Source organism: Dryas octopetala, chromosome 7, assembly GCF_963921425.1.
Source record: "Dryas octopetala chromosome 7, drDryOcto1.1, whole genome shotgun sequence".
In the NCBI taxonomy this organism is placed as follows: Eukaryota; Viridiplantae; Streptophyta; class Magnoliopsida; order Rosales; family Rosaceae; genus Dryas; species Dryas octopetala.
In genome coordinates, this window is record NC_141372.1 from 4,428,727 (window position 1) to 4,452,233 (window position 23,507).

A 23,507-nucleotide genomic window follows, 5' to 3' on the forward strand; every position below is an offset into this window, starting at 1 on the left:
TTCGTGTGCAGAATACGAAGAGTGTGTTTCTTCTGTATTTTTTCAATGGATGTGTTCAAACTTCGAGTCTTCTTTCTTTGGATTAAAAATTGAAAATTTTGGCATTTGTTTCTTCTACATATTGTAAACCCCAACTACCCATTCGATTTAGAAGACCTTCAATCATTTTATATAGCGACGTCATTAGCCATTACATTCCAATTCACAGAACTGTAAGCTCACATGGAATTGTTTGAAAATTCATGAGAGAATTAAAACCATTGTCTCATTGCATGTTCGATCTACACTTTTTGCATAGTGTTTCATTTTCTTGTTTGACCGTATCAGATACTCTTGTTCTTTTCTTTATAATGTCTATTGTTTTACCAGAAAAAATAAAATTGATGATAGAGACCTTGCCTCACATGAGTAGTCAATTTTTTTGTTGGATAGATTGAATTGCGTTCTTAATGGAAAATTTATTTTAGTATTGAAATGATTGATGTTCATTTTACTTATTTTTTATTTAATTATGTGAATGCATATAAATTTATATCGAATAGTGAGAAAAGTTGAAGAAGTAAGGTTGTTTTTACTTTAAGAAAAGTAAGAATATTCTCTCTAAAGCATGAACACAAGTCAGCCTTAATGATCTGACAGGATCATCCCTCAATGGATAATACTCGTATAATGCTATTTTTTGAGTTATGACTTATGAGTACATATTATTGGGTAGAGAGAAATTAAGTTGTGCGGTCCCATACAGGAATTATGTTGTACCTTATGTACATTGAACCTATAGTGCTCCACGTTGCACTCGAAAACCTGTTTTAGTTTTACCCCCTGGGATTGGGAGCTTAGCTTGTTCACGTGATTCTGAGGTCTGCAGTCCGACAGCTGTAGCTGTAGCAGCTCCTCAGCTCTTACATGCTTTTGTCAGGTGCCCCTATACTTTTTTTCGAAGTAAAAACCAGAAACCAAAACTCCTGTGTGAGAGGTGAGAGGTTCCATTTCTTCAACAATGCTGAAGAAATATTGGCAATGGCACCTGTTTCTTCTGCTCTCACTCTGCGCCTTCTCGGTTACTAGTTCTACACCCTCAGTCTCAGATGCTGAATCCCTTGTCGCATTCAAAACCAAAGCAGACTTAAACGACGCCGTTCCCTTCTCTTCCAACGCCACCCTCCGCTTCTGTCACTGGCCAGGAGTCGAATGCTCGCACTCAAAAGTGGTCCGCCTTGTCATCCAAGACCTAGATCTCGGCGGCATTTTCGCACCCGACACCCTGACCCGACTCGATCAGCTTCGGGTCCTCAGCTTGCAGAACAACTCCCTCACCGGACCCATCCCCAATCTCTCCGGACTCCTCAACCTCAAGACCCTCTTTCTCGACCACAACTCCTTCACTTCTTCTCTTCCGCCTTCACTCTCATCCCTCCACCGCATTCGAACCCTGGACTTCTCCTACAACAACTTCACCGGACCACTGCCGCTCTGGATAACCGCTCTAGACCGCCTCTACTATCTCCGCCTCGACTGGAACCACTTTACCGGACCCGTCCCGCCTCTCAACCAGTCCTCCCTCCAAACCTTCAATGTCTCCGGAAACAACCTCACCGGAGCGGTTCCCGTCACGCCCACTCTGCTACGCTTCGGACCATCGTCCTTCTCGTGGAACCCAGGTCTCTGCGGCGAGATTATTCACAAAGAATGCCACCCAAGCGCACCATTTTTCGGTCCCACTCCGTCCCAAGAATCCGACCAAGCTCCGCCGCCTACTCGGGCACTCAGCGCACAGCTCGGCGGCGTTGAGTTGACTCAGCCGTGTCAAAAAAAGCGCAAAAGAACTCTAGTCATCATCGGGTTCTCTTCCGGGGTCTTCGTCTTAATCTGCTCGCTTCTCTGCTTCGCAATGGCCGTGAAGAAGAAACAGAAAACCCAGAAACGCACAATGTCTCAAGCTTCGGATGACGTGGCGGCTGCACAGGCGGCGGCGGCGGCGGTGCAAATAGAGCAAGAGGAGTTGGAGAAGAAGGTGAAGAGGGTACAAGGGATTCAAGTTGTGAAAAGCGGGAGCTTGTTGTTCTGTGCAGGCGAGGCGCAGCTTTACTCGCTGGACCAGCTGATGAGGGCCTCGGCAGAGCTACTGGGGAGAGGAACCATCGGGGCCACGTACAAGGCGGTGCTGGACAACCGTCTGATCGTCAGCGTCAAGAGGCTTGATGCTGGGAAGCTGGCTGGGACCAGTCGGGAGGTGTTCGAGAGGCACATGGAATCGGTGGGTGGACTCAGACACCCGAACCTGGTTCCGCTCAGAGCTTATTTTCAGGCCAAGGAAGAGAGGCTCCTCATTTATGATTACCAGCCCAATGGCAGCCTCTTCTCTCTCATTCACGGTATGCTTCCTCCGCTTCCACTTCTTCGTCCTCGTACTTTCATTTGCTTCCGGTAATCAGTATCATCACTGGGTGAGTTGGGTTTTGACTCGCTGGGTTCACTCACTTTGACCATAAAAGTTTGATGATTTGAATTTTAGGTAAGCCAATAAGAACTAGACACGTAAGAGTTGATTTCATTTTCTTTTTGGGGTTATCATTAGAATTGGATTATTAGGACATGATGGATGGGACTAGATGACTAGATGACTAGATGTGGTTGTTTTCCCAACACCGAGAATCTTGCCTGTGATTATTTAAAACGACGTTGGGAATTTGACATGATAATAAAATAGTCATAGAATCATAGTCTAAGCTACTTTTTTATATATAGACCATATTGTTGGCTTGTGAGCCCTAGTCACATTACTCTTTTTTCTTTTCGTGCAAGGTCACGTTACTTGCTTAACCTTTGTCTATTTTTCCATATGAAAACAAAACTTGACTGTTTAATTTCATTCTGATCTGATTGGCCTATTGTTCTTTTGTTTAAGCCATCCACTGTACGTATGGGAATAGTAGTCCTTTACTAGCAAAGTAGCAAGTAGCTTTAGGGTTTAGGGTTTAGGTTTTCTTTGTTTCTTTTTCTGATTGGTTTGGAAAGGTTATTCCAACTTAGGACCCCAAATCTCAAAAATTGCTACTATTAAAATTAAGTCCCTAATTAATAACATGCTACGCTGAAATGTGTGCAGGCTCAAAATCAGCAAGGGCCAAGCCGCTGCACTGGACATCATGCTTAAAAATAGCAGAGGATGTAGCACAAGGCCTCTCCTACATCCACCAAGCATGGAGGCTTGTCCATGGCAATCTCAAGTCCTCCAACGTCCTACTCGGCCCCGACTTCGAGGCCTGTCTCACCGATTACTGCCTCTCCGTTCTCGCCACCACTTCGCCGCCATCTGAGGAGGACCCAGATTCTGCTGCATACAAAGCTCCCGAAATCACAAGTCGCATGATCAATTCATCATCAAATACAGATGATGATGAAGACCAACAGTACCAGCCAAGTTGTAAGTCGGACGTGTATGCATTTGGGATTTTGTTGGTGGAGCTTCTCACAGGGAAGCCTCCATCGCAGCACTTGCATTTGGCGCCCAATGATATGATGGAATGGGTCAAGTCCACGAGGGAAGATGATGGTGAAGATAGTGATAGGATGGGAATGCTGGTTGAGGTGGCCATGGCTTGTAGTTCAACTTCGCTTGAGCAGAGGCCCACTATGTGGCAAGTGTTGAAGATGTTACAGGAGATTAAAGAGACCCTCTAGGTAGCTAGTCACTTTTGTACTAAAGTAGGTGTATTTATTTGATAGAAAAGGAATTATTAATTAATATATGAAAACGAATTAATGCAATATTAATTGTTACTACTTCTCTGCCACATTTATTTGTGTTCATTACCTATCATGCAGTGTGCACTGTGGATGCAGGTGTTTCTGTTGCCCATTTACTTTGGTGGATGATTGCTGGTTGCTGTTTTATATATGGTCAGTTTGGTGAGGACCATATATTCTCTCATTTTATCTATTTGTCAGCTTGAGCAAGCTAAAGCTAGAACTATATAAGTAGTCGATTATGAATCAAGCTGTGCTCTAAATGCTATTGACACAAAATCTTCAAATAATAACTTATTCTTCAGAATGACACAATGTAGCATACCAATTGTTTTGTAAGAGCAAACTTTGGTGCCAACCCAATACTGTTGATATGTATTCAGTATATTTGTTTTTTTTCTTTTTCTTTTTTAGCTCATTGTTGTTGATGTTTGCGGGTAAGACTATTGTGGGTGTGTGATGTTACATATTCATAACTTCATATTGGTAATATATATGATTGAAACAAGTAAAAACTAGGGAACCATCATAACTTTCAACATGATAAGCACTGCTTTTAACTTTAACTAATCTTGACCCACATTTAGGAGGCTGCAGGGAAGTTAGATTGAAGATATAATTGCTTCCCATATTTAGAACTTTAATTTCCTAAGTGAAGGAGATACGACTTGTCGTGATTTATAAGGCAAAATGATAAAGGGCAGTCAGCAGTGTGATGTAGAAGCAGCAAATTCAATTGATGGAGTCATGAAAGAGTTAATTACACTTACACCTGCTGAGGTTTATCGGCTTTTCACATACACTCTTTGGGGTTTCAATAATTACACATACACCCCCTAAGGTTTTAAAACTGTTACATATAATCCCCTATAGTGAGACGAAAATGATGAAAAATTATACAAAAAAGCATGCCAAAGGATTAAATAGCCTAATAAGATTATTTAAGGTATAAGGTCCAACCTGAATACAAATATTTTCTTTTTTATTTATTTATTTATTTTTCTTGTAGGGGGTTATATGCAACAGTTTTAAAATCTCAGGGGGTGTATGTGTAATTATTGAAACCCCAGGGGGTGTATGTGAAAAGCCGATAAACCTCAGGGAGTGTAAGTGTAATTAACTCAGTCATAAAAAGCCATTAAAGTTAATAGAAGGTAGGTGTGCACACTGTACATACTACATACTACATACAGTATACAAATATTGATTTTACTGATCTTCTTCCTATTAAAATGGTTGTTGAAAAATGTGTGCTGAACTTATGGGCCCAAGGAAAGAGGCCCAAGAAAATAAACAGGCCGAAAAGAAAGCCCATAACAACAAACATCTGTGACTCTGTGAGAGAGAATTTGCTAGAATCGTCTAGCTTTCTTTTATCAAAATCAAAACAAAAGCTCATAACCAAAATACATAAAGAAGAAATCTGAAATCGGCGTACGAAGAGAATAGAGAATGCCAACATGGACCGTACGGACACGGAGGTGATGGAGATGGAGACCACGGCGGCGGCCACCGGGCAGCAGGAGCTGCCATCGTCCAACACTGCCCAAAGCGACGTCGTAAGGGACTTGCTCACATTGGCTCGCCAGCTCCTCACTCAAGGCAAGCCTTCCCAGGCCCTCCAAGCGGTAATTTCTAACATCATCAATTTTTTTACTTGTATCTTTTATTACCTTTAACTCCGATTTTGTTCATTTTGGTTCGTATTGTCCATACAAATTGAATGGCATTGATTGAATTTTAATTTTCTGGGTTCGATTTTTAGCATCATAAATTATTATACTATACTTTCTTTCTTTTTTTTGAGAAAAAAAAATTTAGGGTTTGTACTGTTTTGCTAACAATTCATTTTGGCCATCTTTCTTTTGAAATGAGAGTGACTAGTTGTTGACGCTACTGCTTTTTTCTCCTCCTGGGAATCAGAGATGTATCACTTTGTTGTTTTTCTTTTCTTCAGAAAAATTGATTGGAATCATTTCTGTATGTGTAGAAAAAAACATTACTAGTTCTAATAGTAGTAATAGTAAATTGGAGCAAAAGTGGGGTATGTTAACTATGATATTACCATATATATGATTTTTAAAGCTCAGTACAAGTGATTGCCTTAAAAAGTTAGATGGTTTTTTTGGCCACTTAAAAAGTTAGATGGTTAAAGAGAATAATTATATTACTTTCTACTCCCAGTGCCTAACCACTGGGACTATTGGCAAAAATGGTAGTGTTGGACACTAGGATAGTTATGGCATTTGGGGTTGTGACCTGGGGGAGCACCGAGCATCTTAGAGGAATTTTGGACTAATTATTGACTGGGAGATGGAGCTTCTTAGAAGGTAAAATCGGCAAATTGGCAAGGAAGGGTAAAAGACTTTAGCTAGAATATCACTTGGCTAAAGAATGTGGAGGAGGATATAATGGACTTTGTATTCACAATTCTTATGATTTCTTATAAAATGAAAAACAACGGTCAGAAGTTACTTTTCGTTAGGTTTCAAGGTTAGTTTTAGAGTGATTCAGTGTTTATTGTTTGCTTATTCATCTGATCTTGCTGTGAGGTTTGGTCTAGTGAAGCCCTGTCTAGATGTTATCCTTTGGTACCTCTGTTGTGTGTCTATGCATGGAGACACTCCTGCACACTTGTTAAAGCATTGAGCTGCTTCGAAGGGATGACGTATGTATGCTGTTGGAAACCTTAAGATTCAAGAGAAGTTTGTGCACGGAGAACCTTCAGTACATACTAATTTAGTGTATGAAACAGGTTGTTATGGCTATGAGAAGCAGAGGTGGGGATGAGGCTGTATTTCAGTCCTTACATCGTGCTCGTGAGCTGTACAGAAGTAGATTGCAAGAAAGGTCTGCTGTTGATCAGCTAGCTTCCTTGTTTGCTGAGTGTGCCATCGCTGAAGCCCATCCCTCAATAACTGAACCGTCAGCTGATAACATGAGTGGCCCATCAGTTGGACTTGGACCTGATGCTCAAGGAGCTTCCATACTGGCGGAAACTGGCAGGACACAGATTGTGATGGATGCCTTTTCAGATGGAAGTAGTTTCATTTGTTTACAGTGTGGAGGTCTTGTTAGCAATCATCGCAAAGATGAGCATTATGCATACTGGTGTTGCCAAATTTGATGTGCACATGTATGGGATGGATATAAGCCTACTTGTGCAATGCTCCTCTCAGTGCATGATTAAGTACCATTGTTCAACTTCTGTGAGCATGGACTAGTTGCTCTTGATTCCAGCTGCTCTAATGGTCACTTTATTAGATGTTGACTCTCAGCAAGCAGAACATTGAATATTTGGTTTAGGATGTCGAGATCATGTATCAGTTGAATTGGAGTATGTTGATAAATTTTTTTCCCTTGTATGATTAGTTTATTATCTTGTAAAACCTGTAGTAATAAAAGTTTTCACAAGAAAAGAGTTATTGGTATATTGGGTAGATGATGTTGGAAACTTGTGTGTTTATTTTTGTAAGTCGACCCTGACAAACAATGATAATAAATGGTGTGTTCTCATGGCGCTACGGATGGCTCAGGGCTCTGTATCAAATAATTATTCATATATCTTACAAGGAAAGAATATAGATTTGAAAAGAAAACAAGAGTAAGAAAATGGCAAAGTAGCTTCAAGTTTGATTCAATATTTTTCGAGTTAATTACACTTACACTCTCTGAAGTTTATCGTTTTTTCACAGGTTTCAATAATCACACATACACCCCATTAAGTTTTAATAATCACACATACATCTCTTAAGGTTTCAAAACTGTTGCATATAACCTCCTGTAGTGAGACGAAAAATGATGAGAAATTATGTAAAAATGCATGCTAAAAGGTGAAATGGCCTAATAAGATTACTCAAGGTGTAAGATCCAACCTCAATACAAATATTTTTTTTTTGTTTATTTATTTTTTTCTCTTATAAGGGGTTATATGTAATAGTTTTGAAACCTCAGAGAGTGTATGTGTAATTTTTGAAACCCCGGGGGTATATGTGAAAAGACGATAAACCTTAAGATGTGTAAGTGTAATTAACTCATATTTTCCTTTTTTTTATTATAGATTAGGCATACAAGAAGTAAATCCTTACAATAGCTGAGATTGTTGCATATAACCTCCTATAGTGAGACGAAAAATGATGAGAAATTATGTAAAAAAGCATGCTAAAGGGTGAAATGACCTAATAAGATTACTTAAGGTGTAAGGTCCAACTTTAATACAAATATTTTCTTTTTTATTTATTTATTTTTTTCTCTTGTAAGGGATTATATGTAATAGTTTTAAAACCTTAGGAGTATATGTGTAATTTTTGAAACCCTAGGAATATATGTGAAAAAACGATAAACCTCATGAGGTATAAGTGTAATTAACTCATATTTTCCTTTGTTTATTACAGATTAGGCATACAAGAAGTAATCTCTTACAATAGAATGATAATGCTTACATTACACAAGGAATACAACAAAAAAATCTACAAAAGAATCACCCTTTTATCAAAAACTTCGATGCAACAGAAAATGCTACGTGGTGTGGAATGTTGTGCTTACACACAATAAACATTCTAACAGCTTGGCGAAAAAATTACAATTTTTAAAAAGAAAAAGACAAATGACGGAGAAAACCTTCTATACATATTTCTGACTTGTGAAGGATTTCTTCTCATGTTGTGTAGTTATAAACATTAATGTACTGTAACATCGGACTGCTCGATTTCTCATGTCACCACTTGCAGTCTTCTTGCACTATCACCACATTGGTGTCTTCTTGTAGCTACACAGAATATTCTCGGCAGCATCGACACAGCTTTACAAGATGCTCCGAGTGCAGTAACCATTGGAAAATTTTCAATTACAAACCTATGCTTTCCAAAACCAACTCATCCACGATACTAGCAAAGATCCTCAACAGCTACTTCTAGCACACTGCATATTTGAAAGGTCAAAGATGAAATATGGGCAACAATTTTATAATACCTGCATTTGATTCTCAATTTACAATTTTATAGTACCTGGCATTTGATTCTCTGTTTCCCCATGCCATGCGTTGGGATGATACTTATAGGTTAAAGATGAAATTTGGGCAACAATAGGCTGGTGACTGCAGAACACCACATCACATCACACCTGACCGAGCTTGTAAGCGAGGTTTGGCCTTCATGATTGTTTCATCACTGTGCCTAATCCATTCTGAGAGTCTCCAAGGCTTCTGCCACTTCCATTTGAATTGTACCAGCCACTGGTGATGACTCCTCTTCCACCTCCATAGCTTCCCAGCCTGTCCTAGAGCTGCTAATTTTTTTGTTGGCAACTGCCCGATGGGTACCATCTGCACTAACAGCAAATCCCACTTTATTAGCTGAACATTGAAAACAAGTCCCAAATCTATAATTGAAAGGAAAGGGAACTTGACCTTTCGTGTTGGATCTATGAAAGCTGTCGATTCTCTGACTGAGCCGTTAGCAATGCCTGCTGTATATTTGAGCTGTTTTTGTGCCGGCACAGAGATTGGGGACAAGGGACCATTCGTGTCATCAGAAAAGTGTTTCAGTGATTTGGGTGAGTTCCCCTGATCATGGCCAGCCTACAGAATTATAAGATATAAAAACAATCCTTAGCATACCTGAGCCAAGGTTAAGAAAACAATGAAAACATCAATTTCTATAAAACAAAGAAAACGGTGACTAATATTCTCACCGAGGCTGATGTTGCCAATGCAGTTGCAACAGTTTGCTCTCTCAATTTAAGTTCTTTCTCAACTTCCTTTCTTCGTATTTCACTCTGCCGCAACAAACCTACGAGTTCTTTGAGATGTTCTTTCATTTCCCTGATTTCCATTTCCTTCTCCCATACTTGACACCTGTCAATAACATGTGAAATAATGCTTGGAATTTTAACTACAGAAATCAGATTTTACTGATCATGATAATTTGCAAGAAATTATTTAACTTACTCTAAGATCAACTAATTTGTGAATTTATAAAGTATCGTTAAAGATGACAGCATGATCAATTTATTTGACCAATTGAGCAGTGTTAGCTGTTCCAGTGTTCCATGGTTTATGTGCATTGACAAGGAAGCAATCTTTTTGTTCACCATGTAATTGTTATGTATCAGAAATTAATACTTTCTGGTCTCCAACAGAGAGGCATTGGGCAGGTATAAGCATGAAGAACTGATGTATTCATAATCTACTGTGGTGTACCCTTCTAAGTTCTAAGTCCAGTTCCATATGCTGCCCAGGTCATCTTTACCAATTACATGCTAATGGGTCCTAGGAACCACTGCAAACATATCATGGAATTCAATACCTGATTTCTATGGGAAACTGCTCTTTCCATCACCGTGATTGCCTAGTCCATGTGCGAATATCTAAGTGAACTCCAGTAAACTTTTTCACTTGTGTATTTCACAGGATTCACTCCCACTGTATTTCATAGATTTCCTTCCCATTGCTCATCTACTCAACCAGTGTATCATTTTTCTTTTTTTACTAGAAAAGGGAATGTCATAATAAGTTGCAGAATTTCTTACTCCTCATTTATTGGAATTTCTAATCCTTTTTTCTAGTTTATCATGAATTAAAAGAAATAAAGGTTGAATGATGTCAGGCTACTACATTGATATTCATATTGCATCAACTATTATAAAATTCAATAAACAAAAAGATAAAATAAAATAACATAATTTAGAACACTAGATCAAAAAAACACCTTGCATCTGCAACAGAATTGAACATATATTGAAGCAAGTTCTTTGCATCTGCCATTGAGCGCAATTGGTTCCAACGTCCACGGTTAGTAAAGGCACGTTCCCGTTCTTCTGCCTCTGAAAGTTGTGATGCCATTGCCACAAGTGAGTTTGATGATATGCTAAGCATGTTCTCAAGTGAAGATATTCTGGCCATTCTTGCATTTGGTGACATGGAGGACGCTCTGAACAAACAAAACACAGCAATAAACCACCACACAGAGAGAGATTTAAGTTCTACTATTCCAACTTAACCCTCCTGGCCCAACCCTTGACATTCTAAGAAAGAGAGATTTAAGATCTACTATTCCATCCATGTCATGCTAACCTTTCCATCAAATTCCAAACTATAAAATGGGGAAGAAGACAGAAGGATGTAAAAGTAAGTGTTTTAACACAAAACATACCTGGCATAGCCATTCTTTCCTCTTGGAGGACTAAGGCCCTTTGAAGCAAATTCGTCTAATTGCTTCAGCATGGCCAACTCTTCTGCCAGTGCAGCTCGTCTGGATATTACAGCTTAATTAATAAAATCTCCAATACTATATCCAATTCAGTATTGAATGAACATAAACTCATACATACACTTGACTTTGTTTCTCATATTCATGACGAACTTCATGCACATTCACCATGACTTCAAGCTCATGATCAAGCCAGCGTTGTAAGGATTTCTCATTGCTCTGGTGACACAACTTGAATTAGAAGGATTCAAAATCCAAAGGGAAGAACACAAAACATATGGCAAGAAGAGGAAGCAAATAGCAGTACCTGTCCATATGTCCCATTTCCATTGGTCCCATTTCCGTTAGTCCCATTTCCATTGGTAACAACTGGAAAAAGTTTACACAATCAGAAGGTTTAAATGTTACAGGGGAAGGCCCATGGTGTGAACACCCTATATCTTTTGTAAAGAGGACATTTCCTCCCATAAGAGGTAATTTTGATACTCGGTGATTGCATATGCTCTAATAAAGGTAAATTTAAATCCTTCAATACCTCATAAGAGAGAATCAATGCATTTATTGATAGCAAACGGTGCCCAGAACCGCAGCCTTAAACCCTTATATATTGTCGGATTGAAAAACACATACCTGAGTTATCACGAGCAGAAGATTTACGAGCTTCTAGCAATTCTTTTAGCCTCTTGGTAGCCATTGCAGCCTCTTCGGTCTTTCTTTGAAGAACCTGAAAGAAAGGATTGTATTCAATGGTCAGCTGCCTCAATTTTATGTTCCATACCATGATGCTTGTGAATTTTGTCCCTAGTTTACTATACCCTCAGCATTATGTTAATACTAAAAAGTTAAAGTTAGCCCCAGTAAGGTAGCATTAAGATATATCAAGCAGAGTAAATCAACTCCACAGAATAAGTACCACAACTCCAGGAATGTCCTATAGAAAATGGCCAGTGTATCTTGAAAACTCTTCAATATACTACTGTTAAAAAGAAACATCCATAACTTGATGAAAGTAACAGGCAGCAATTCAGATAATTTTCCAAAATTAGATTTCATCTTAATAAGGGAAATTAACTTGTCGGTTGGGCATATGAAAAGTTTATAATCAGAAAGTCCGTTGCTTGCCAAACTTAGCATTGAATTCTTTATTGAATGCACTTGGCTAGACAATTAAGTAAATTACCAACTGAGATATACTTACCATTTTCTGGCGCTGGTTTAAAGCTTGCAACTTATGCCTTTCATATTCATTTCTCCTGCCCTCTTTCCGTAACTATAATTGCAGAATTAAAACCATAGGGAGCATGAATTAATAGCCATTACACTAAATTCATCTATTTGTATGTAAAATGACATGAAACAATGGCAGGAGTTTCAGACTTTGTGAACTTCCATATGACTTCAAAAGTTCACAGGAAAAGGGAAAAAAATGAAGAAAGGAAATACCTGCAGCAATTCCTTCTCTCGAGAGGCTTTCCACTGCCGAAATTGTTCTGCTTCTTGTTTTATCCTTTGTTGCAATTGGACCTAGGAGTTTAAAAAATTTAAATTATAGCAGTGGATAGAGAGAAAATATTAGGATAAAAACCACAAAGATAGTTTAACATAGTGATGAGTCAAAACCTTTTGTGCCTTTATAGACTGAATTTCATCTTGCAGTCGCTTTGCTGCTTCATCACTTTTTTGTTTTTGCTTCAAAAGTTGAACCTGGCTCTCTTGTTTCTTCTTAAGATCCAGAATCTGGTTGTAAACATTGTAAAGATGACACATTTGTATTTAAAGGAAGTCCCCTGCTTATCCATAGAGAAAACGCTTTCTAGCAGAAAAAATATGGTTGGGCCAAAAAAAAAATTGGTCACCTGTGCCTCAAGTGCCTTCAACTTCTGGGAATGAACATCTTGCAATTTCTGTGCTTGTCCATCACTAGCAGCAAGATTTTCGACTTCATCCAACAACCGGTCCCTCTCTTGCTGCAGTATGAAACAAGTAAGCGACTGAACAAGTGAATATCAGTGCTCTCAAGATACGATCATCAAAATTCAAAGGCTTTATATTTTTTTTAATGAGGAAAAAGGCTCAAAGGCTTTAGTTAACCTGCACAGATCTTTTCTCATCTTCAAGTTCCATGATTTTCTTTCCAAAGTGCTGCTTGAGTGCCACAGGGTCAGACCCTTCAATAAATTTCATCTCCGACTGCACAAACAACAAATGCAAGGTTACACATAATACACAAGATGACATTAATTGGTTTTCATTTAACACAAAACAATATACACACACATATACATACCTCTTTCTGTTGTAGACGTTTATTAAGTTCATGCAACTCTTTGTCCATAGTATTTTGCAGAAGGTTGTGCTCCCACTCTTTAGCTACTTCTTCATCAATTTCCTTGGAATCACCTGCTAAAATAGGCAATCACGCCCTAGTTAAAATGGTTTGAAGTAAAGAAAGCTATGTGAACTCCCCCAACACTACCAGTGCGCATGGATTATAGGTGGTTGCGTGCACAATACAACAACAATAACAAAATTTACATAGTTGCAGTTGATTTAATTGAAAGAGAAAATGTTGTTGAGGAAGTCCTAAACCAGAGATAAGTGATACCTGTAATTGCTTCACTCATTTGATAGTCAGCTGATTCTATACTTTGCAAACCCCTTTTAAGGCCATCGCTCTTTGCAGCGCAGGTACTACCATCCTGAAAAATGAAGTTTTAGACTGGAAAAGAAATAAGATAAAAGAATCGTGTGAATCTCTACAAGAGTGTGTAACACATACGTGAGCATCTCTTTCACATTGCTCTCCAACGGTACATTTACTACGGTATTCATGAAGCTCCCGACAAAGATCCTCATTAGCAGCTTCAAGCCAAGCAATCCTTTCCTTAAGAACCTACAGAATTAATAAAATCACTTAGAATAAAATATGCATGCCTAAATATTAAAGAAATAATAATTGAATATATTCTAGTAATCAAAATTATCACAGTTTTATCATTTGGTTTCTTCATTTTCAATGGATCCATAGTGGCTATACAGCAGGGGTAATTCTGACCCTTCATGGAAGAAATCAGATATGTAAGTAATACCTGTATTTCATCAGAAGAAGATCCTCCTCCACGAGCACAAAGTTCAGCTTGCAAATACTCCAGTTGTTGGCGCATCTTCAGCATCTCATTGGACATGGGATCTCTATTAACCTGTATAAATCAGAAAAGCTACATAATTGGCACCATTACAAAGACAAGAAATCTGTATCAACAATGGCAAAAACTGCGAAAGAAAACCATGAATAAGTATTTATTTTGAACAACTTACAATAGGCTTATTTTGGATATTGCGAGCGCGATTTGCATACTTTAAAGTGTTCAGGGTTTCCTCAGCATTGATATCAGCAGGACTGATGCAGGCTGTACGCACAATGAAAAATATGATAAAAATTTCCATATCATGCAATAGGCAGACGTGCAGGGATAGAAGTAAAATTGCAATCAGGTGACTTTTAAGAACAAGATAGCTGCTTCATGCCATGCCATAAACAACATCATAAGCTGCCTATGAGCAAGTATCAAATTGTTTGATAGGGGAAAAAGATAAACAAAGTTACCTATCATAACAGTTCGGCTGTTACCACCAAGCGAGTCCTGGAAAAACCATTAAATTTAGTGTAAACTTAAAATTATACTCTTAGTATTAACCCCCACCCCAAATTAAAAGAAATCAGAGAGGTTCATAGGAGCTGCAATAGACATTAATACCACAATTAAAAGGAAAACCTTGCCGAGCAATATTCACATAACTTGGTTGACGACATTTGTCAGATGGTCTTTACCACTTTTTTACATAAAGGAAATTCACAACTTATCCCTTACAACACAAGGTTTTATTAATTTTTGGATGGAATAAAACCTGCAAAAGCCGTGTAAGTTTACTATCTCGATAAGGAACATGAGCACCTTCTTTGCGCTTCTTCTCATCACCGAGGGCACTGATAACATTTCCAAGTGCAAGAAGACCTTTATTAATATGAACTCCTGTATGAAAGAAAATAAAATCCACATGAAAACGTATAATAGAAATGCACTTAGCTACAAAAGGTGATCAACAATGATATCTACCTTCCTTAAAACGCAAACCATCAGAGCCTGTCCTCTTGGCTCGCTCAGACCCAGCAAGATCTACTAAATGCAACTTAGCGCATAAATATTCTTCGTTTATACTCTCATTAAGGCCATTGTTGCCAGAACATGCTGGGTTGAGCTTATGCATTTGCTCTAATGTGATGGTGAAGATGGCATGTGAACGACTGTAGACATAAGCGGAAAAACAACCAAGTCATTAAGCCCAGTGGCACTAACTGCAGAACACATCTTCGTAGACAATTGAATCTCAAAAAGAAGATAACCAAACAAATTAAAAATACAGAAAAGTTATTTCTTATTGCAGTATATTAAATAGCAAAACTGAGCTCAAAGCCTGTGCATAATTTACCTTGACTGATTATTCATGTTTGTACTCCCCGTTGCCCTGCTCAAAGATCCTTGTTCTAGGCAAGAAGCCATTTGTTTTAGTGTACTAACGCTAACTTCAGTAGATCCTGCCAGTGTAATAACACCATTTGATGATTCTCGAATTTGTATTGGTGGTTTTCCAGGGACCGTTACTTTCCCTGCATGCCCATTTGCACCTTCTGGTTTGCTCAGACAATTGGGGTCCAGCAAGTCTCGTACTTCTTCTTTTAGAATCTTTACATCAAAATCCTTTAGTTAGATATTCAATCATGCAACTCAGGTATATAACAAATAGTAGCTATCAGAAGATTGTACCACAGAAGTGCTGTAGTACACATTGTTAAACAAAGTGAAATCAGTATAAGCAAAGATGGTCATTGGAATTTGATATAGGCCATTAGAATGGTCATTGGTAAAATCTACATAAAATGTTTTCTCAACTTTTCTTTAGAATCCTGAACTAGCTGCTATGTGTGTGCCTCTGTGCCTATGCATCTGTGTGAGGAGAGGACATTGGAACCTGACTCATAAGACAAAAAAAATTTAAGTGTATGTCTATGAGGAATACCAGAAAAACCTAAATTTAATCATGTGAGGGCACTGTTAATCACATATGAGTTTGCCGTACAAATAAAAATTAGTTGACAAATGACAACAATATTATGCACCCAAAATTCAGATGTTCATATAACTTGCTACAATCATGGTGTGGCAGGCTGCATCACAAACCTTGATGCAACATACAAGCCCACAATTATGTTTCAGGTATTCATTGATAAGGAATACCTATAGGCTAAAATAGTATACTGACACCACAAAGCATGAACGATGAAACTTCTAATATGTTACAACAAAATAAAGAACAAAACACTATGACAAACCTCAATAAAAGATACATGCAACTGGAATTCGGTTTGATGCTTCAAAGTCTCAATTTTGCTGAATAATACATTCATAACTTGAGGAATTATTCCTGTTTGGACACCATCTCTGAAACCAGTGCCCATGGTATATGTTTTCCCAGAACCCGTCTGCAATATAACGAAAATGTTAGCAACAAGAGACAGCAAAACTGTAAGGCTTGCAATCTCAGCTCTCCATGGGAAATATAACTACCTGACCATAAGCTAGGACAGTTGCATTGTATCCTTGGAACAAAACATCAACCAGCTGAGCAACACATTCATCAAACATTGTGGATGAAGGGGAACCAGTACTCCCATAGACATGATCGAAAGTAAAAGAATGCGTGCCAATTTGTACCTGCACCGTTGTCACAACCAGCATGAAGTCCCATTAAACATAATTGTGCATGTTCGTTTACATCCAAATGTAGTCCGTAGCACACTGTCAGCATTGCTGATGTGTGTAATTAAGAAACTTAAGACTTTATGTAAACGTAGAAGTCCCGATGCACAATCGATATACATGGTTTGTTAGAGTACCAACGAATGTGCCGAGCAACACATAATTCAGATACCAGATGGGAGATGGCACCAAGAAAAGAAAACAGTTTCCTTTTTTAAATAATAGTTAGAAAAAATATATATACGTCCCCATTCAAAATCCATGGCGTAAATTCAACGCCAAATATTAGCAAAACTGCCAAAGAAAGTTTAATTTTATTGGATAAGTTACCGGGATTGGAACTACATAAAAGGAAATGTAGTCACCAGCTCCCCATATCAACTAATTAATATTATATAATTATACACAATTATGGAACCAAACAAACAAATTACACGAATTTAATGTCATAAAAATCTGACTTCCGTTCCAAAATCGAATTGCGAATTGAAGCATGCACTACTCCTCTGCCTCCACTGAAGCAGAGAGCATATTTGGATCTAGATCTCCCAACACTTTGATTCCTCTTTCTCAGTTACTCTGAGAGCTCAGCTAAGAAAATGCACTAGAATGACCAAGGAGAAAGAGAGAGTTGAGAGAGAGAGAGAGAGCGAAGCAAGACAAATTGGAGAGTGAGTACCTGAGGCTTTCCGGGGACCACAGTGACGCAATCTTTACAACCTTGAAGCTTCTCGTCTCCAATGAGCGGTCGGATGTGGACCGCAACTTTCACAGAACAATCCTCTCCTGCTTCCATGGCAGCCAGAGAGAGCTAGCTAAAGGAGAAGACAGCGAGAGAACGAAAGAAAATTTCCGAGGAATTGATTACATTAGAGAGAGATCAGACCGTTCTCATTGTCTGAGAATTTGGGTGAATTTGGGACAGGAAAGCGATACGGCAACTACAGAAAAGAATGAATGAATGAAAGAAAAAGAGAGAGAGTAGCTCAGCTCAGCTCTCAGCTCATTTGGTTTCAGACAGTGTGTTTGTGTTGTTGGAGTTTAGAGAGAGAGAGAGAAAGTAAAAATAGTTAGAAAGTGAAGGGTAGTTGGGGGAATGAGCGGGTAACTGCAAGGACAACAACCACTATCATTTTCCTTGCGCTTCACTACACACCCGCCCACACGGTTGCGTTTCCGAAACTTTTATGCCACTCTTTCCCAAACTGCCCCTTCTCCTTTCACAACGGTCTCTCACGTCTCACCCTCCTCCCGTATACCGGTTACTGTGGGGACCTGTCCAGTTGTGAGTTGTCCACCTTACCCCTTCTATGTCGACATTATTACATCCCTTGCCCTTTCTTGGATTTTCCTCTTGGTGATTGTTATGATGTTTACGGTACCGTTTTTGGGGCGGGAATTTGGTAAGGAAAAGCGACATGACGTGGAGTCGTATTGAAATCCGAATAATCACCCAAAATTATGAAGATTTTTTATTCACTACTGAAGTGAATGAATTTATAAACAATTAAACATCAAGAATAATGCGATATATCAAACTTAGTATATAAATTATTTGAATAAAATAAACAAGTTCCAAATATGAACAAATAAAGGATTACCATATTAGTTATGATCCAAAATTGTAGAATTTGTTTTAGCATATGTAACATTACTTTGTAATTAAGTTATGTTATATTCTTTACAATATGAGTTCCATTAAGAAATTTTTGAATGGATTCATGCATAAACAAATAAAGCACTATATCTCTATTTTAGTATGTGTTACATGTGTTTTTGGATGGAAAGTGTTTGTAACAACATTACCCTATAAGAAAATATATTTTAATAAAGTTGTAGAGTGCTCGGCATTTTGTTAAGGGCTCGGAAGATGCAGATACACTACATCTGCAATTTTTTTTGAGCATTTGGAGTTGTATATGCATTTTTTAGAAGATTTTGAGCTTGTATATGCAGTTTTTAAGATGCAGATCATGCATATACAAAGTACATTTGCATGTGGCGAGCCTTCAAAAAAAATACTACAGTAGGAACTACCGAACGATCAATAAAATTTTTGTCATGTAAGTTAAGTAGTGGAGTTGTTTCTTAAAAACATAATTCTTGATATAATTGTTTAACTTACAACATGTCAAATTATAATTGTTTCTTAAAAACATAATTCTTGATATATAAGGAGTTGTGATGTTTTGAGTGAAATTACGTTTCTACCCTATTGATTGTAGGGGAGGTGTGAAGATGACTCAAAACTTAAAATTAGAGTTGGGCAAATGGGCAACAAGGCAGGTGCGCGGAGAGAAATGGGGGCGCTAGTAGTGTAAAAGTGAGAGTAGGCAGTAGGGAGACATTATAGGGAGGACCGGAGCAGTAAAGCGAGTGGACGGAAAAACAGTCCCACAGAAATTAGACATAGCCAGCTGGTGGTCGCCCACCTCACATGGCCTTTTAGTGTCCATAACCTTGCTGGACCCAACAACCACTCGCTCGGTCAGACCACTCTCATGGGTCCCACGTTTTACACAATTCTGTGGCACTTAATAAAAACTCATCTTTGTAGTTTGCTACTTTAAGGATCATTCATGCTTCGGTGTCACTTCTTAAGTCTCAAAAACCAGCTCATACTGTCTTTTTTTCATGTCAAATTTTAGTACTTTACATTTTCTTTTATAATAATGTTATTTCACCCTTTCTTTTTGACTCTTTAATACGATTTCATACACTTATAATTGAAAAAACTAGATTTCATATAATCCAAAACTTGCTGCAAACAAATGGGGAGGAATAATTTGAATTTGAGATCTCTTTAATATTGTATAAAAAAACATCACTAAAGGAATAGTTAGTTGGTTTTAACTTAATTAATCTAAATTTTAAGTTGTGTACAATTTTTTTCAGTTAATGATAAATGAGTTCACTTTGAAAGCTTCATAATAAAATAACTCATTTAAAGTGTTGAATATTTAAAAAGTCTACATATTATTTTAAAAAAAATTAAAAAAACCTCAAGTTATAAACATCAACTTTGTGTTTTGGTAGTGTCTGTTTTAAAATATGCAAGTAGTGTTTGTTTTAGTCCCCTATCCCCCTAAGCAATTACTAAGCGACAAATCATGTACAAATCTAAATTTGCATAGTTTGTTTGTTTCGGCTCCCTTGGGCAAACGATCGGTTTATTAAAAGTTGGCTAGCTTCGAATTCCTTTTCACCTTGGGGCCATTTTGTTTTTGGAGGTGTTGTTTTGAGCTAAAAAAAAAAGACCTTTTTGTCAAACTATGTTGGGTGCTTACCACCAAATCATAATGTGAAACTCTGAATTTTGCCATTTAAATTGGAAATAATGAAGAAATATAAACCCAACTGAATCCAAACTCTTCCACCTAAATATTAAATTTCCGTATTTGTTTGCTTAGAAAACTAAAGCGTGGAGAAGTTTGAGCTTGATCTCACTTATTATTCCCTTGGTATGCCTCAACTAGCCTGCCGGCCCTGTCCTGTGATTGGGCAGCTTTAGCAGCCCAACCCTACTAATTAATAATATTGATTAGGCAGAACCCTCGTGGTGGTTGCATTGTTAATTAATTCTTGAGGGAGGGTTCAAAGAACTATTACACACTTACAAGTAGATGAGGAAGGACCATCAATGACATCGAAAGTGGGAGTAATTGAAGTCCTGCATTTGAATTTAATTGGTAGATGCCTAGATGGTGATACTTGTATTGTTTAAATCAAGGTGAACCATATTTGGTATCCATAGATAAACTAAGTAGTGTAGAAAAGGCAGTCAGCTAGTAGATTATACTACTCAGAATCCATGGTTCCACCATGTCCTGGAGCGTGCCAAACTTTTGTTTTTGGGTGGGCCAAAGCTGAGAATAAGCCTGAGATATAATGTCATGTTTCCATTTTTGTGGGAAGTTGGTAGCAAAGTTTGGACACAAATGAGTGTACTACATGACTGAATGTGGACAAATATCTTGTAAATTACCAGATTACTAACATATACACACATGTTATACATTTGAACTAGTATTAGAGGAAATGTTCTTTTGTCAAACACGACATACTTAACACATGTAAATTAGACATAAAGTGGTGTTTTCCAATAACAAACGCAATTACGTTTTAGATTTTATTTATTTAAGAAAAACGATAATATCTTATACTTGAACCCGGTGGGTCACTTTTTTTAATTTAAATAATTCATTAAGTTAATTCTTATCTTGACTCAACGTGTGATTCAAATACAACAAGAACACTACCCCTCACTCACACACACACACACTCTCAGCATACACTATGAGAAGCTGAGGTATTCATTTATATTAAGAAAGCTGCTCCACACAACACTTTTCTTGAAGTGGTAGACTGCAAGTTAAGCAAGCTGCTCCACAGTCCACACACCAATTGTTTCTGCAGTTCTACAACTGCTTTATTCAGAATGAAGGAAGCAAATAAATCTGAGAAAATGGAATGATCCCAACCCCATGTTTCCTGTTCCCAACCTAACTTCCCATTTATTGACAATTTTCTGAATTCGACCGTTAGATTGGATGCATACCAAGCAACTAGAATCAGGTCCCACCTAAAATTGTTGAATTGGTTTGTTGTGGAAAGCTTAATTTGGTTGATTAATTGTAGTTCTCTTTTTACCTATAAAGAGTTTATATTTATTCACATAAAAAAATGGTCTAAGCTAACAATATACTTTACTCTAAGGAATTTGAAGTTTTAAACAACATCACTGTAATGAATTATAATGACGTTTTGACTACAAAAGAAGGAATTTGAGATAACAAAACTTAATGCTTTTCTATTTAACTTACCTGCCAATATGGAAAAGGGTGTCCCTATATTGATGTGTTACCCCAACTAATTCTCTAATATTAATCAAGCCACAAGGCAACTAAGATGAGCTTTCCCCTTTTTTTTTTTTTTTTTTTTTCTTTCCCATGTGACATGTTAATTTGTCAATGTTTTCAAGCATGGTAGTTTCCCTTTTTTTGGTTGTTGGCTGATCGATGAAGAAATTAGCCTTTTGTCATCAAATACAAGAATTATGAATTCATCAATGTGACCCATTAAACCATGAGGACATAGCCACATGATTGGAGAAAACTAAATACATTGTAACTGTTGGCAGTAGCTTTTTTCATCTAATATAAGCTTCAGAGAGGGTGGTGCTTCTGGTGCAGTGATGCTTCTTTAATATATTCCCACCCCACCTTTTTCCTTGTGCTTTCTACCCATGTGGAGCTTTGCATCACATGCTTCTACCACCTTTACATCACAACACTATTATTCCCAGACCTCCTTTTTATCCAAGCAATCCCTCTCTTATTTACAGAATCATTAACACTATAATTAACCAGATTTGGACCATCTTACAGTCCAATCACGCACTTCTTAGTCCAGTACTGCTTTGATTTTCAAGTACATTAGTTGAATTATGGGTTCATAGGAGATAGATATGATTCCAATCCCACAATTATTAATGTGGCCCTCTTGTCCTCTCAAAGTGAACTATGCAATCTAATTGTGCTTTCTTTTATGTGTTTGCATTCCCATCATATCTTGTCTTGGATAAAATCTGCAATGTATTGACTCTAAAGCTCTCTTCCTCTCCTTGTATAAAAAGTACTGAGTGGAGGAGACACAACATGTGAAACTCTGCAATATTTCATCATTAGGGTCCATCAAAATTTGGTATTGATTAGTACTTTCCATAATTTTATTTGAGTGTTCTTTATGGGGGTTTTGGGATACGAGTAGAGGTGGGGTTGGGCTTTCCTGCAAAATGTCAATGATTGGTAATGGGTTGATCCAAGTTGTGTAATTGAGGCCCAAAATATTTTTCCTTGGACTCTTTTGGGCTCATCTTAGACAATGGTGTGGACGTCTCATGACCCAACTGACAAAATGGATGGCCTATCCTCCATTTGATGATTATAATCCCAATCTAGCCCATGTTATTTTGGGCTGATACTGTACAACTGACAAAATGTTACTTTTGGTTATTAGAAAAAATAAATATACCAATATTAAATCTCAACTGGTGTGACTATATTAGTATATTATTTAGTTAATAATAAAATTAGGATAATAATTAGTGCTTTAATTTAATTAGTGATAAATAAGTTGACATATTTCACAAAAAAAAAGTAAATAAGTTGACATAACACTTTTAAATTTAGCATAAGGATACAAGAGGATTGATCAGATGTTCCTAAAGAGATCTTGCTATAAGGATTCTAATCATTAACATTTTTAGTCACAGATGTAATAGATTTTGCGAATCCGTGACTCTTCTATTGGCACGCGCACACTTCTTAAGACATATAAACTCTCATTTCAAATCCAGTTTTTTTACTAGTGGAGTAGGAAAGTAGAATGATTCATGTTCTTAAAGTGGAGTGGCAAATTCATGTTTTTTTACTCTAATCCATTAACTTGGGTGAATTGAGATCAAATTAGGATTGCTTGTGCGTGTGTATATACATATATATATTATATAATAAAAAAACTCTCATATTTTCAATAATATTTCGGGTATCAAATTATTTCCCTAATTTATGTGACACATGATATATTAATTTGTAAATAAATGAGATTTAAATAAATTCATATATGAATAAATGAATAACTGTTACATCAATTAAATTTTTTAAAGTTGGTATAAGAGTTGATACTACTTCATATCAAATTTCTTACAAAATTTATAATTTTCCCTAAT

At 37.4% G+C, this 23,507-nt stretch overlaps 3 protein-coding genes across 4 annotated transcripts; 2 read left to right on the top strand and 1 right to left on the bottom strand.

Moving 5' to 3' along the window:
- The first annotated feature begins 758 nt into the window (after positions 1-758).
- LOC147278736 (Leucine-rich repeat protein kinase family protein) lies at positions 759-3,707 on the top strand. Its single transcript, XM_086249453.1, has 2 exons — positions 759-2,375; positions 3,110-3,707. The coding sequence occupies exons 1-2, from the start codon at positions 1,001-1,003 to the stop codon at positions 3,682-3,684; spliced, it is 1,950 nt and encodes a 649-aa protein (XP_086105579.1). The 5' UTR covers positions 759-1,000; the 3' UTR covers positions 3,685-3,707.
- A 1,432-nt stretch (positions 3,708-5,139) lies between these two features.
- LOC147278737 (uncharacterized) lies at positions 5,140-7,358 on the top strand. Its single transcript, XM_086251902.1, has 2 exons — positions 5,140-5,378; positions 6,506-7,358. The coding sequence occupies exons 1-2, from the start codon at positions 5,211-5,213 to the stop codon at positions 6,875-6,877; spliced, it is 540 nt and encodes a 179-aa protein (XP_086108028.1). The 5' UTR covers positions 5,140-5,210; the 3' UTR covers positions 6,878-7,358.
- Positions 7,359-8,076: 718 nt separating this feature from the next.
- On the bottom strand, positions 8,077-17,811 carry FRA1 (P-loop containing nucleoside triphosphate hydrolases superfamily protein). Of its 2 annotated transcripts, none has more exons than XM_086249917.1 (26): positions 17,457-17,811; positions 16,586-16,732; positions 16,351-16,500; positions 15,450-15,703; positions 15,077-15,264; positions 14,868-14,992; positions 14,566-14,602; positions 14,277-14,368; positions 14,048-14,158; positions 13,738-13,851; positions 13,564-13,657; positions 13,246-13,358; positions 13,050-13,148; positions 12,815-12,925; positions 12,579-12,695; positions 12,402-12,482; positions 12,157-12,228; positions 11,589-11,682; positions 11,266-11,327; positions 11,080-11,177; positions 10,902-11,000; positions 10,458-10,679; positions 9,442-9,604; positions 9,158-9,328; positions 8,757-9,073; positions 8,077-8,670 (listed from the first exon to the last, which is right to left on the bottom strand). In XM_086249917.1, the coding sequence occupies exons 1-25, from the start codon at positions 17,571-17,573 to the stop codon at positions 8,861-8,863; spliced, it is 3,144 nt and encodes a 1,047-aa protein (XP_086106043.1). In that variant the 5' UTR covers positions 17,574-17,811; the 3' UTR covers positions 8,077-8,670; positions 8,757-8,860. The 2 variants fall into 2 exon arrangements, with proteins under 2 accessions (XP_086106043.1, XP_086106042.1); XM_086249916.1 differs by having other exon boundaries at positions 13,246-13,361.
- Positions 17,812-23,507: the final 5,696 nt, after the last annotated feature.

Excerpts from the sequence above, each read along its gene's own strand:
- LOC147278736 (XM_086249453.1), top strand. The coding sequence starts at position 1,001 with ATGCTGAAGAAATATTGGCAATGGCACCTGTTTCTTCTGCTCTCACTC. Across the intron at positions 2,376-3,109 it reads CCTCTTCTCTCTCATTCACG|GCTCAAAATCAGCAAGGGCC; the intron begins GTATGCTTCCTC and ends AAATGTGTGCAG.
- LOC147278737 (XM_086251902.1), top strand. The coding sequence starts at position 5,211 with ATGGACCGTACGGACACGGAGGTGATGGAGATGGAGACCACGGCGGCG. Across the intron at positions 5,379-6,505 it reads CTTCCCAGGCCCTCCAAGCG|GTTGTTATGGCTATGAGAAG; the intron begins GTAATTTCTAAC and ends TGTATGAAACAG.
- FRA1 (XM_086249916.1), bottom strand. The coding sequence starts at position 17,573 with ATGGAAGCAGGAGAGGATTGTTCTGTGAAAGTTGCGGTCCACATCCGA. Across the intron at positions 16,733-17,456 it reads TGGTCCCCGGAAAGCCTCAG|GTACAAATTGGCACGCATTC; the intron begins GTACTCACTCTC and ends ACAACGGTGCAG. Across the intron at positions 9,074-9,157 it reads TCATAGATCCAACACGAAAG|ATGGTACCCATCGGGCAGTT; the intron begins GTCAAGTTCCCT and ends CTGTTAGTGCAG.